The 15,225-nt window shown below is 37.1% G+C and overlaps 1 protein-coding gene across 1 annotated transcript in view; it reads left to right on the top strand.

The window, feature by feature from the left end:
* The window catches only part of LOC139762903 (protein FAM91A1), a 45,621-nt gene that overhangs the window by 16,730 nt on the left and 13,666 nt on the right, over positions 1 to 15,225 (top strand). Inside the window, exons 7-16 of the mRNA XM_071688144.1 lie at positions 651 to 802; positions 3,827 to 4,043; positions 5,329 to 5,423; positions 6,030 to 6,227; positions 6,481 to 6,644; positions 7,312 to 7,460; positions 8,275 to 8,335; positions 9,211 to 9,613; positions 12,898 to 13,053; positions 14,695 to 14,764. Of these exons, the coding sequence (XP_071544245.1) occupies positions 651 to 802; positions 3,827 to 4,043; positions 5,329 to 5,423; positions 6,030 to 6,227; positions 6,481 to 6,644; positions 7,312 to 7,460; positions 8,275 to 8,335; positions 9,211 to 9,613; positions 12,898 to 13,053; positions 14,695 to 14,764 (1,665 nt within the window). The remainder of the gene's footprint in view (positions 1 to 650; positions 803 to 3,826; positions 4,044 to 5,328; positions 5,424 to 6,029; positions 6,228 to 6,480; positions 6,645 to 7,311; positions 7,461 to 8,274; positions 8,336 to 9,210; positions 9,614 to 12,897; positions 13,054 to 14,694; positions 14,765 to 15,225) is intronic.

Genomic DNA, 15,225 nt, shown 5'->3' with positions numbered 1-15,225 from the left:
CTGAGTGTAAACGAATGTGGCCCTTTTGTCTGTTTTCCTGGCGCTACCTTACTGAAGTGATGCTGTTTCCTGTGGGGTGGGGTGCCACCAGGAATGGATGAAAGCAGTCAAGTATGAATATGTACATGTGGGTATATGTATATGTCTGTGTATGCATATGGATGTATATGTGTGCATGAGTGGATGGGCCATTTTTTGTCTGTTTCCTGGTGCTACCTTGCTGACACAGGAAACAGCAATCAAGTATAATGAATAGAATAAATAAATCATTTTGATGAACAAAAAGTGCACAGTTATGAAAAAAGATTACCACGTTTACTTGTAATATAGATTTTAGTTTACATGTATTCTTGATTCATTTCCTATCACAGGAAATTCTTAGATGGAATACACATACTTGTTATTCTCTATTTGAAGGTTCCTATTTGGTCACGTTGATACTGCCCCTACTGAGTGGCTCAGAACGTATTTTTAACTGCAAGAGAGTTACAGAACCATGACTACATCCAACTTTTGTACTGTATCCTGTTCCTATTTGACTAGAAAGGCTTAATCTTAAAAAAATCAAAGAATTTATTATCTGTCGTGAAAAGCAGAGCAAAAGTTTGCTGTTGGATTATTAATGTACTTTATTATCTGTCATTATGCAGCTGGCAAAAGTATTGGAGATTGACTTGGCCTTGGTGAAAGTAGCAGTTTCACTCTTTTGTCGCTTGGGCTTTGCCCACAAGAAGAATGCTGAGATGTCAACCTTAGAGATGCATCCATCTTGGGAATCCTTCATGGCTCCCACAACGAAGAAGTAACTTTTTCATTGTTGCCTTACACTTATATTTCTATAAAGTGACTTATGTATTCAGTTTTATTTAATATGTGCTTGTGCTAATGTTTACCTTTTTACGATGATTAGTAAAATGAGACTGCTTTATTATAACAGACTTGAGAAAGCAGTGTATCAGGCATTTTGACTGTTGCACTTAACAGTATGTCCTGATTTTGGAGAGCAGATGAAAACACAGATCTACTAGCACAGCATTGTCCTTTCTGCTGATATCATTTCCATTATTGTACTAACATACATTCTGTACTTCTTGTTCCATCATTGTTTTTGCTGTTGTTTTCACTTTACCATGTGAACTCCCACCTTTATTGTGTGTATATTTCCACATTCACTTTGCTCTATCTCTCTCACGTTCATGCTTTTTCACGTTCTTTGTATAGGTTTAACTTATGTTTCTGTTATTCATGCATTCATTTATCTGTATTCTCCTAACTTCACTTAGATCTGCTTACACCTTTACTCAGTCTCCCTCTCTCTTTTCCACTGTTTTCTTACTCTTGCCTTTACAAGGCCTTCCATCTTACGAATGTCTGACTTAAGAATTCCTGTACTTACAAACAAAATTCCCCCCCAAAAATCTATTTCCTAATATAACTTCCAATCAAACTACAGAACTACTTTAATGTGCATCTTTTTCTTCAAATATTGCTTAATATGATGTTCCATTAACTATATTTTATCCCTGGGGCTAGGGGAGAAAGAATACTTCCCATGAATACCCTGCGAGTCACAAAAGGGGATGGAGCAGGGGGCTGGAAATCCTCCCCTCCCATTTTTACTTTTCAAAAAGAAGGAACAGAGAAAGGGGCCAAATGAGGATATTCCCTCTACTTTGGATTATAATATCTAATTCATTATTACAGGTATAGATATGTGCTCTAATTGTATGCGTTTTTTTCTATTTTGACTTTTGAACAATTCAACCTACAAACAGGGTGAGGAACATAATTTATGTTGGGGACTTCTTGCACTCTCTTTTTTCATTATGACCCTCCCTCTCATTCCTTTTTCTGTCTTTTATTGTGCCGTTACCTTCACCTTTACTCTGTTATTCTTAGTGCTACTTCCATTCATGTCCTTAACCCTTGTCATTTGTTCACTTTCACCTGTGTCTTGCTTTTACCTTCACTCACTTGTCTTTTTTTTTTTTGCTGTCTCCCGCGTTTGCGAGGTTGCGCAAGGAAACAGACAAAAGAAATGGCCCAACCCATCCCCATACACATGTATATACATACGTCCACACACGCAAATATACATACCTACACAGCTTTCCATGGTTTACCTTCACTCACTTGTTTTATGTTCACAAATGTCTTTCTCTCAGTTACCCTTGCTGTTCTCTCCCTCAGTCATCTTCACATTTTCCTTATTATGATCTAATGAACTCCAGCTTCACCTTCACCTTCATGGTCTTATTCTATCGTACTCTTCCATCATGCTTGTTCTCTTTCATTTTTACTCGTTTTCTGCTCTTTAACTTTGCTGTATTTCCTCAGCTTTCCTTTTACTCTTTCAATTTAGTCTGTCATTTTGCTCTCTCTATCACTCTCTTGTCTTGCTTTCTCATCTACAATTATTACTTTTACACCCACTCCTTTTACTTTAATTTCACTTTCTTTCTGTCATTCTACTCATGTGTTTAGTCTGTTGTTTGTGTGTTTGGCTTCCATTGAGAGCTTTCTCAGTGTGAACACAACATGCCATTCACCACATTCGGAGCAGGATGGAAGAGATAGGATCTTCCCATACACTCTAGCTATCGTTGGATTCAAACTTAACAGCAGTAATTGGAATATTTTGAGAGTTCCTCTTATGGGTTCAAGAGTAGTTGCCTTTTGCTCATACTGTAATGGATGTACTTTTTTTTTTATGTATTTCTCACCTTTCCTGTATTAGCAGAGTAGCATCAGGAGCTGAATCTTTCAGGGAAAATATTGCTCTGTTCTGTCATTTGTTTTTCAGGTTTAGAAAGTGTAATATAGAAGGGTTGAATTTCCAGCCCCACAATCTTACCATTCTTAGTTGCTGTTTATGATAAGCTGGAGGTACTTGGGTTGGATTCTTTCTCCCTTGTCCCCAGGGATGAATGATATAGATGTATATATTTTATCACACTTGTTTGCTGTTTCCTGTGTTATCGAGGTAGCATCAGGAATGGACAAAGAAATTGCCTCATTCATTCACATTCATTATCTAGCTGTCATGTGTAATGTACCAAAACTGCAGCCTTCTGTCCATTTCTAGACCCTACAGACTTTTCCCTGGTTTCACTGACTGCTTCAAAGCCCTGGTTTAGTCCATTGACAGCTCTTCACCCTCTGCTTACCACATCACTCCAATTCACTCTGTTCTATGCATATTCAAGCCATGAGCACTCAGAAAATTTTACCTCTCTGTCTTTCTGTCTTCATTTCAGTCTCTCCTTTCTCCATGTTCCCTTGTGAGTTATACCAGGAATATGCTTGTAGTTTGTAACTCTGTGTTTTCCTCCTCCATTCATCATGTTTTTGGTTGGTGATAGTCAAAGCCAGAGGCCCTTCACACTGGATTATAAGTTCTTTTTTGTTATGTATGCTCTTATATTTTTATGATAATTGTTTTGTTTATGACCTCATTACTATGCCTCTGTGTTGATTTTATTTTGCTCCATGAAGGAGGAATGACACTATTCTGCAGTGCACTAGTATATTTATCTGTTGGGAAAGGTTGACATTTGATTGAGCCTTCTGGACATAAAAGACAGCAGTTGTTTGTAAGACAGCTTACACCATCTTGTGAATAAGATAATGTTGTAATCCAGTTTTATTTTCATATGCAGACATATATATATAATGGATCAAAGATTCAAAAGATTATGCGTTTTATTACATACATGCAAGGAAAAAAATCACTACATTTTTTGACAAAGTTTAATTTTGACTGTCTCATTTTGAGGTTTTAGACTCTGACTGTTATTGATGTGGATACTGTCCTGGTTTCATGCAGATTGCCAACCACAGCAGATGATTTGCTCCTGCTTGAGTTAGAATCTGCCTTAGCAGAGAGTTCTGTGGGTGAGGATGATATTGGTGCATGCACTCCTCGAACTCCAATTGATGACCCCCTGACGGCAGGTTTTGCCTTCAGCAGCCAGAGCAAGAGGATAGCATTTCTGTATGACTCAACTCTCACAGCATTCCTCATGATGGGAAATTTATCACAGGTATGACATTTTATGATATTTTGATATGGATTTAGTAAGATACTTATGAAGCAAATTAGTATTGCTCTCATTCCACTTGTTATGTTTTTGTGGAAAGTTTAGGCATGCTTTAGCTATATATATGTCTGTATGATTACACCTTATCCAACCTTCATCTAACTTTACCGGAGGTGGAATCATCTTTAGATGTTTCAGACACCAAGTCTTTTTTTTTCAGATTCATTGGCCATATTGCAAAACATATCCCAAAGAATTCAGTTTGTTGGTTCGGCCATCATTTACGTGAAGCTTTCACTCTTTACTTCGTTCAAAAATAAGAACATGAAAACACTAAAGGTTTCCAGTGTAAGTTTATGAACTGGTGAAAGTAGAAACAGGAAAGCAGAAAATGTCAAAGATAAAGACACTGGAAAAAGTCTTTCATGGTAAATTCGCTCCTGAGATCAAAATACAGATTTTAATTATGTGCATCTTGAAGTTGAGTCATTAATGAGACAGTGTTTTTATTGTCTTTCAACCCCACTAGTTGCATGTTGCGAACATAGCCTCTGGATCAAGGATATTTCTAAGACATCATACACTCTATGTATATAGGCCATCAGAATGATAATGATGGTGAAGATGATATCACAATTAATAAAAAGAATGTTTAGATACAACTGAGTATTTGTTTTTAGGTTTATAACAAAGAAGTTTTATGTCCAAATATGAAATACAGGAAGTTTATTGTATAAGTGAAAAACTCTAAAAGGAAAACCCTAAACTTATGAAACAAATGACATTATATGATATTTTTATAAAGCAATGGCTACAGCTCTATAAAGAAATGTGTTCACCCATCCTTAAGTAGGGAAATTCTTTTAGTTTCTACCTTATCAGCCTCTGACATTCCACCCATCAATTCTTTCTGATCAGCTCTGTGATTCAGAGTTCCGAAAATTTCATGAAATTGGCAGCTATTGATGTGTTTAGAAAGGGAGTACCAAATTAGAAAGATAAGTGAATTCTTAAATCTGGCAGTGCCTCAGTCCAGAATATCCCAGGTTTATGAAACAGTATCTCTTCATTTTTTTTATTTAACAGTTAACTATGGAGGCAGTAGCTTTGACCTGTGTTGATGAAAGGTGCTATTGACCCCATGATAAAGATCAAAGTAATGATATTTTATTAGAAATTAAGGCAGTTCCCAAAAACAATGTAGATATTTCCCCACAGCACATTGGGCTGTCTTTCTGTACTTAAAATCGGTCTCTTAATGTTGCAAAAGTATATTTCTTTATTTTAGGGTTTGAAGAGTCATGCAGTTACCATGTTTGAGGTGGGGAAAATGCTTGATGAAGGCTTAGATTCACTCATTATGGAACTAGATAAGATACAGAGGTAAGTAAAGAGGTATGGTTTTGTGATGAGTACTGTAAAGATAGTAACGTAAGGATACGATGTTCATATTCTCTCTTTGAATGATATCGTATTAATGTACTTTGAAGGCTTCTGCCATATTATCAGTTCATGACTTGAAAGTGTTGGTGGTGCATTTGTAGAACAGTATATATATGTCATTACAGCATGAATATATATTTTCCTCATAAAGCTGTTGCTAAGTAAGATGATACATTTTTGCATGCGAGAAACTTCATGATGGTTGGCTGAGTAATTGTTTGAGAATACTTCATGAAAGGACAATCATACAAAGTACCTTAACACAGTTCGCATGATCCAAGGAGGATGATGTATATGAAATTGTATCGATACTTTATGCATTATTTTGTCTTAATAGAGAAATAGTATTTTAGGAGTGAAAAGAATTTTCCAGTTTTATGCCAAAAGTTTGCATTCTTCACATAATTAATGAATATGTCTAATATGTAGCAATGTTCTTTCATCCATTTGAGAAGATGATTTGTTCCTGTTTGTTTCAGATACACATAATTGAGAGTGAAGTATTGTATTTAATAACATTGTTCTTTTATTTTCTTATTTTCACAGGTCAGATTCTGAAGGAGAGGCCCAAAGATATTTTGAACATGCCCTTACGCTGCGGACTTCTGTCACATTCCTTCGCCATAACCGTGATCTGTGTTCTCTCGGTCAGGATGTCCCCCATCCTTTGGATCTGATTCGTTGGGAAAGCCTTAGTAATCTGGACCCTGCTACAACTGCTCGTCTTCTTAAGAAGAATTACCAGTGAGTGCCTAGGAAATGTTATCAACTGACATACCTGGAGATGCATCTGCATTATCCAAGGTTGCTTTAATAATTGGAAATAGTTTAAAAGGCTTAGATGGGTAGATATTAGCACTTTGTGATTTATGAAATTATTTCCATATCATGGATACTCCAGATCAGGCATTGTCGTTTGAGCTAGTGATTACTTAATCACTATAATGATGGTCTTGTAAAAGATATTTTATGCAACTTTTCAGTCTTTCATCCACAGATTCCTTGTTTCCATGGCACCCTTAAGCTATGAAATTTCAGCCATAGATGGGGAGACTCCACCTCACTTTGGCCCTGCCATTCCAGAGGTTAATTCCATTTGGTTCAAGCTCTTCATATATAGCATTACAGGATCTGGTCCTCCATCATTACTACTTCCTCAAGGTTTGTTATGTACACATTTTTAGTGAGTAAAGGATTTTGTTTTCTATTTCTCATGTTAAAGAGATCAACCTGTCAAAATTGATTTGTAGTGCTGGCTAATGCTTGTAGAATGTTCACCAAACTAAGGCCTTGTTATCATGCTGGCTATGTTTACTAAGGAAATATGCACAATGGTTTGAAATGAAGCATTTGGTATCACTTGATCCCAGAAGGAATGCATAGGCTGATCTATGGAATTCTGGGTGCTGTTTGTGTTTGTTACACTGTCCGTAAGTGGATGAAGTAATATGTGCTTAGATATATATACATGTATATATTTTTTTTTTAAGAAATTAGATGTACTGAACAACTTCGCATGAAATTGATCTTATAGTTTAAGGCCAAATTACTATCTTCATTTCATGCAGAAACAAGAATTAATTTTAAAGTAGTCATTGTGGTGTTCTCTTGCAGACATCATTTTGTTTAATGGTTTACTGGTATCAAATGTCATGCAGTACAGATATCTAAAGGATACCACTGCTGCAGTTTCTATATTTCTTTGCATGATGTTTATTCTAGGGTAAAAGCACATATGATCCACAGATGTTTTGATTTATTATCCTCTGCTTCCATTTTGTATTTTATTTGAATTTTCAAATTATTTTCATTGGTGTATTTCAAATAGGTGAACGGTTACGTCGACTGCCTGAATGTTTGGTCGGATATGAAAAAGTGTTGGTTACTCCTTGGGGCCATGATCCAACTGTAGTACCCTTAGCTGCCATCTTTACTACCGTTAACGAGGCTCTCATGCACTCACCTGTCTTCATTCAGGTGAGTTTCCAGATGCTGATGATTCTATTGATTAGGAAAGAACTTGACATAAAGTTGTAGATTGGTTAGATTTTGTTATTCATAGAAGTGCACACATGAGAGAAGTGCTCTGCCTTCCTTTGATAGTTTTGACCTTGCCAACTTTCATACTGTAATCCACTTTCAAGGTTTGGCTAATAGTCTCAAAGACTCTGTCATTCAGAAATGGCTGTTTTACTTTTCCATATTTGCCATTATTTTCTCATATGTGCAATGTGTCAGTTATTCATACAGTTGGTATGTAACCGTAAAGGAAATGATTACTGCCAAAAGATTCTTATGAAAATTAACAAATAAAATCTCATGTACTAAGACCCATTTTATATAGATTGGTAACATGCTTGAGGATACATGAATAAGAAAATGCAAATGCTGTAGAATCATTGTAAGAAGCTTAAAATTGCCAGTGATACAATGAGAAATGTAAAAGCACCTTATGAGATGATATTTTATGATTGAAGTATCAAACAAGTAAAAAAAAAAAAGCAAAGAATGCCATAGCAAGTTAGGTAACCCCAGGAGATTAATTGACTTATTAGGAGGAAAATAGAGGACCATAATGGTTTGAGGGAAACATAGGAATCTCTAGAGTGTGTTAAGCTATTGATAAGGACCATCGATTGAATATGGTCACATGCGTAGTACTATCTGTATGAAAACAAAACTCTAAGGAATTTCTGCTCTTGGCATTTCCATTTCTCTATGAAAATGGGCTTTGCTTACCATTTTCTAAAACTTTTAATTTTCACCATTCATATATACCCTTTTCTTTCAGGCCTATGGCTGGTACCATGATGTCTGCATACAACACATTCCATTTCCCCTAGAAAATTCAAGTAAGTGCAGGTATTGCGTAGATTTTGGGAAATGGCTTACTTTTGTTTTAAATCATATTTGTACTTCATTAGCAGTCATGTTAATCAGTTGTAATCCTTTTGTCATTATTCTCTGTTTACACTGTTGTAAACATCTTCATCGATAGATACGTAGTAATGATCAAATGCCAGTGCTTCCCCACTGTATCCCTCCTATTTCAAGTACACTCTACTTGGAAACTCTTTACGCACAAGTATTCCACACATTCAGATCATGTTATTGCTCCAGTTGTTACTTTAGTATCTACTACCCCCATGGTGCATATCCCATTCTGTCCACTCTCCTTTAATGATACAAACTCGCATTTGACTTCTAAAAAATGTAGGTCTTATGACTTGACTGAATGACACTCAATTATTCTTTTCATTAACCTGAAAACTTACTAAGTTGGGAGGAGTATGAAAAGATATGAAGTATTTTTTTTAGATTTATAATGCAGATATGTTTAAAACAGTTTTTTCTATTCTCAATTTTGTTTTCATAAGGTCTTAGGTTTAGATTTTTTCCTGTAGGAATACATCTTCAATACTGATATACGAAGTTCGGAAAATTCTGAAATCCACTTATTGCTCAGTCCCAAGATTGCTAGATTTGGGACATTTCCTGTATTTTATCGCTCTTTCTGCTTTTCATCTTTATCTCTCTTTCCATATACAGGGGATGGATCAAGTGCTTTAATTTTGTAGAACTAAAATACTCAGCCCCAACTTCATTGGCTGATAAGGTTATTGGACATTGAGACGAGCAGTTTTCCAAATGCAAATATATCTTTTTGTCAGAACTTACTATATGCTATTTGCATTACCTTTATATATGTATCTTTGATTTCTTCCAGAAAGAGTAAATCATCCAGCAGTGCAGGTTTTGGCAAGACAGCTAGACCTTCAGCATACTTTTGGCTTTATCAAATTGGTGGCTTTTCCTTCAGCTGACACCCCTGGAGTAACAACTCTCACTGCAGCCGAGATTACCACTGGCATGCCACAGGGCTGCACAAGCACATCTAACAAAGCATTCATAACCAATGCCTCCGTCATCTCCGGTAACATCACGACATCCAGTGAAGGTTTCTCAGGGAATATATCTGATGATGGTGGTTTTGGTAGTCCTGTTGCTAACAGCACTGGCATTTCAAACGATGTGGCTGCAGACACTAGTGCTTCCATTCCTCAGGTGGTCAGCTTTGATGATGTTTCCAGCATTGTGCTAGACAAATCAGAGAAATCAGACGCTCAGAGGTGTGTTGACTTGCAGTTTACCCACATATTCTGATATATAGCGTGATGTATCTCTTGTTATTTAATGCAGTAGTGTAGCTGTTATGCAATAAAGCTAGATAAACTACAGTAGAAAAGTAAAGTCATGAAATAGAAGACCCCTCCTTTAAGTAAAAGATTCTTTTGATTAAGTGTAATTGTGTGTAATGTTATTTCATCAGTTTTCAGCGTCTTTGGCTTGGCAGTTACTATTAGCATTATCTTACATTTTTTCACATCTTCCTTATGCACTTATTATTCATCCATTCAAACACCTCTCTTTACCATCTTCTCATCATACACATCCAACAACCCTTCACAATACTCACTTTATCTCCTCTTCACCTCATCACTGCCTGTTATTATTATTATTATTATTATTATTTTTTTTTTTTTTTTTGCTTTGTCGCTGTCTCCCGCGTTTGCGAGGTAGCGCAAGGAAACAGACGAAAGAAATGGCCCAACCCACCCCCATACACATGTATATACATACGTCCACACACGCAAATATACATACCTACACAGCTTTCCATGGTTTACCCCAGACGCTTCACATGCCCCGATTCAATCCACTGACAGCACGTCAACCCCGGTATACCACATCGCTCCAATTCACTCTATTCCTTGCCCTCCTTTCACCCTCCTGCATGTTCAGGCCCCGATCACACAAAATCTTTTTCACTCCATCTTTCCACTCCAATTTGGTCTCCCTCTTCTCCTCGTTCCCTCCACCTCCGACACATATATCCTCTTGGTCAATCTTTCCTCACTCATTCTCTCCATGTGCCCAAACCATTTCAAAACACCCTCTTCTGCTCTCTCAACCACGCTCTTTTTATTTCCACACATCTCTCTTACCCTTACGTTACTTACTCGATCAAACCACCTCACACCACACATTGTCCTCAAACATCTCATTTCCAGCACATCCATCCTCCTGCGCACAACTCTATCCATAGCCCACGCCTCGCAACCATACAACATTGTTGGAACCACTATTCCTTCAAACATACCCATTTTTGCTTTCCGAGATAATGTTCTCGACTTCCACACATTCTTCAAGGCTCCCAGAATTTTCGCCCCCTCCCCCACCCTATGATCCACTTCCGCTTCCATGGTTCCATCCGCTGCCAGATCCACTCCCAGATATCTAAAACACTTCACTTCCTCCAGTTTTTCTCCATTCAAACTCACCTCTCAATTGACTTGACCCTCAACCCTACTGTACCTAATAACCTTGCTCTTATTCACATTTACTCTTAACTTTCTTCTTTCACACACTTTACCAAACTCAGTCACCAGCTTCTGCAGTTTCTCACATGAATCAGCCACCAGCGCTGTATCATCAGCGAACAACAACTGACTCACTTTCCAAGCTCTCTCATCCCCAACAGACTTCATACTTGCCCCTCTTTCCAAAACTCTTGCATTCACCTCCCTAACAACCCCATCCATAAACAAATTAAACAATTATTATTATTATTATTATTATTATTATTATTATTATTATTATTATTATTATTATTAATATTATTGTTGTTATTGATGGAAACGAAGTGTTGCAGATACATGGGAGTGAACATGGCAGCAAATGGAAACAGAAGTGAGTCATAGAGTGGGTGATGGGGCAAAGGTTCTGGGAGCATTGAAGAATGTCTAGAAAGAGAAGTCATCTTCTGAGAGGACTAAAATATGTCATGTTTGAGTGTATAGTAGACCCAACAGTGTTACATAGATGCAATGCGTGGGCTATAGGTGAGTTTGTGCAGTGGGGAATGGATATGTTGGAAATTAAGTGTTTGAGGAGAATATGCAGTATGAGGTGGTTTGATCATATAAATGTTAGGTAGAAGTAGTTGTTAAGAACATTAGGAAGGTGCAGTAGGTAGAAGTAGTCTGCAGGAAGATTAGGTAGGAGCCTCTGCAAACACTGTACTAGAGTTGCCCTCTGCCAGTGACCTGTTAAGGGTGAGGCACTAAAAGCTAAGACATGGCACTGGAGTTCACTAGTTATGGAGACTATTGCCTTGGCCATCCCCTTGAGGGAGTTCCAGGGGGGAATAGGCATCAGAGATATAGATAGTAATAAAAGGATAATAGAGAGATGAGGTAATTTGAAGTAGTGTGGCGAGAGCTGTAGAGGGTGTGCTGAAATGGCGTGGATATATAGAGAGAATAACTAGGAGAGGTCGACAAAGGGGACGTATGTCAGAATTATAGGGCACTAAAAGGGTAAGACAAAATTGGAGATGGAAGGATGGAAGAAAAGAGATTTTGAGTGATTGGGACTTGAGCATGCAGGAGGGTGAAAGGCATGCACAGGATAGAGTGAATTGGAGTAATGCAGTATACAGGGGTTTGTGGACCAAACCAGGATGTATAAAGCTGCCAGGGGAAACCATGGAAAGTTCTGTGGCATCTAGTTGTGAATAAGGAACTGTGGATTCAATGCATTACACATGAATGCTCGGGAACAGATTTGAGTGACTGCAGACCTGTTCCTAGCACAACCTTGCAAACATGAGAAATGGCAATCAAGTGAGAAAAAAATTATTATTATTATTGTACAAACTCATTTATGGGGAACCTGTAGCTTCAAAGCTGTTCTCCATGCTGGAATAGGGAATTGATAGCACCTTCATAGTGAGACATTCCTAGTTGAGACTGTACTCTTTTTCTTCCATTGATGATGATACCGCCATGCTGAAGGAGATTTTCACTCACAGTGTGTAACCACTTACCAATGGAGTCCTGTAACACATGTATTTTTGTATATAAACCTTTTTCTCTTCATCCCTCTATCTCTTTCTTGGTCTTCCCATCCCTAACTATTTTTTCCACTTCTGACATGTAGATCATCTTATTCAGTCTGACATGTAGATAATTTTATTCAATCTGTCAAGTAGATCATCTTATTCAGTCTGACATATAGATCATGTTATTCACTCTGACATGTAGATCATCTTATTCAATGTGACATGTAGATCATCTTATTTAATCTTTCTTTACGTATCCTCTCCATTTGTCTGAATCATTTCAGCACACCCTGGACACACCTCTCTCTCACATTGTTATTCTGTATGGTTAGCCCACCTTGCACCACCAAGTATTATAAGTTTTTTTTATCAATTGTGTGGATGACAAGTTATGAAAAGTTAGTCTCCATAATTTTGTTATGTTACAGTACAGAAACAAGTCTCATAATCAAAAGCATCTGTGCAGCACAGCTAAGATGTTCTAACTAGTTTTGTTTTTGTTTCTAACAGCAGTGGACGTGATGGCATGACCCTTCCTTTGGGTGGACCTACCATGGATCAGTGGCACCTTCTTGAGTGTCATTTTGGTCTTCCTCTCTTTGATGCTTCCTTGAATCAGGAGGTTTCACAGAAGATCATCTCTCATAAGCTTTTCAGTCCAGAAAGGTCAGAGCTGGTTTGAACTTCTTTGAGGATAGGCATGGGAGATCAACAGAAAGGATAGAGTGAATAGTAAAGGGGAGTTACCTAAAGAAATGTAAGATAGAGTTTGTATCAGGCAGTATCATTTAACAGGGAGTACTGGACACAAAGGTTAATTCACTTCACATTTTATTGATAATTGCATCATAAGATTCTGTCGTAAAAGTCTTAAGTAAATTGAGGCTGATATTTTGGCTAGATCAACATTTATGAAGATGTTAGCAAATTAGGAGGAAGTGTAAGAGGGATGTTGTGATGGAAAAGATAGTCTCCTTATGTCTTTAAGAAAAAATAAGATGAAAATTTTTTTTTTAGTTATGATGGAAAGCAAGGATTGCATTGAAAAAGCAGTTGGATATCTGATGAATCAGAAAAGAAAGGGTACTGGTGCCTTTGAATGCTAGTAGATGGTAAGACACTGTGTTAGATATTCAGGAAGGGACATAGGGAAGTCCTTATTTTATGCATCTGAAGCAGAGAGTTGGCAAAAATTTCATCATGAGAAAATACTTTTGATTTAGAACTTTGAATTGAAAGAATAGGTGAATGGAAATGCATATGAGAGGAAAGAGAAATTCATGAAGTACTTGCAAGAAATATGTTGAAATGGTATGGACACGTGGAATACTCGGTAGATGATGACGACTTATAAAAGTAGAATTTAGGTCAGATGGGAAGAAGTCATCTACACTTGAGAGGAATAGGCTTATAAAATTAGCTCATAAATTCTTAAGAGAAGAAACTGACTGCAGCCAGAGAAATGACTGGTAATTGCGCTTAGTGAAGACTTTATGAATGATGTCACATAAGGGAATATAGACATCAATATTTTTTGTGGTAGTTCCTTGTGGAAATTGCATGCATTTGATGCATAAACTTTTGTGTAACTCATGATCTGATGTTGAAGCTAGCACGCATTCAGGATATGTGTGGTTTTGTGTTCAGTATAGTTTAGATGATAGACAGCTTGATTAATATTTTTTTACCCTTCATGTACTTGCATATCCATAATGTATGTTCTTTTTCTTTTTCTTTCAAACTATTCGCCATTTCCCGCATTAGCGAGGTAGCGTTAAGAACAGAGGACTGGGCCTTTTAGGGAATACCCTCACCTGGCCCAATTCTCTGTTCCTTCTTTTGGAAAGTTGAAAAAAAACCGAGAGGGGAGGATTTCCAGCCCCCCGCTCCCTCCCCTATTAGTCGCCTTCTACGACACGCAGGGAATACGTGGGAAGTACTCTTAATCCCCTATCCCCAGGGATAAATACATACATAATGTATGTATGGTATGCTAAAGTGAACAAATGCTTCCATTCTAGAAAATTATATTCTTAATCTCTTATTTTGTATGTCAAATGGATTCATCAAGTGAGACTGACTTCTCATATGACCTCTCCGTGCTCAAATTTTTTGTCTTACCTTTAAATGATTGTAAATCATTCTCCTAATTTACCTTTTCTTCATGTTTATATGATTAAAGGTAGGGTCATAGATTGATAGAGAGTGTAGATTTTCAATTTTTACAAAAGCTATGATATAAATATATATCATTTGCCACTTTTATTTTGTTTATCAGTTGCCTCATAAGACTAATTTTCTTTCCAGTGTTGAGAAATTCAGTGAATCTAACAGAATTCTCATTCATAAACTACGGGATTTTATCAGCGGCAATAAGGTATGTATGTACTGTTATGTACTGTTATTAATGTTTTTCTTTTATTATTCCTGTATATTTCTGTATTGATTATTCTGAATTATCCTGCTAATATGACCAAATGGAGGTAATGTTCAGGTTCTCTATTTTCATGTCTATGCATACATCTTTTGAGTTATTTTCAGTTGCCCATATATATGAAAGTGCACTGTGAGATCATGAGTATTCATGTGCAAGTTTAAGATTGCTTTAAGGTAGGGACATTGTTCTCTTATTATATTTCTAGTTTTTGGTCTCACCAGGTGTTTCTTGATTCCACTTGGTTGTGGTTACTCTGTAAGTGAAAAGTCACCTTTGGTGAGATGTTTGTGGTTACTCTGTGAGTGAAAAGTCACCTTTCGTTCCTTAAGGAACTTTTTGCTTCAGAGGAGTCTGTCTTTTCCGTGATTCTTATTGTAATGCAACCTTAAAGCTGCAGGAGC

Source organism: Panulirus ornatus, chromosome 45 (assembly GCF_036320965.1).
Source record: "Panulirus ornatus isolate Po-2019 chromosome 45, ASM3632096v1, whole genome shotgun sequence".
NCBI classification, from domain to species: domain Eukaryota; kingdom Metazoa; phylum Arthropoda; class Malacostraca; order Decapoda; family Palinuridae; genus Panulirus; species Panulirus ornatus.
Note: the sequence above shows the minus strand (reverse complement) of the source record. Positions and strands in the feature narration are given on the sequence as shown.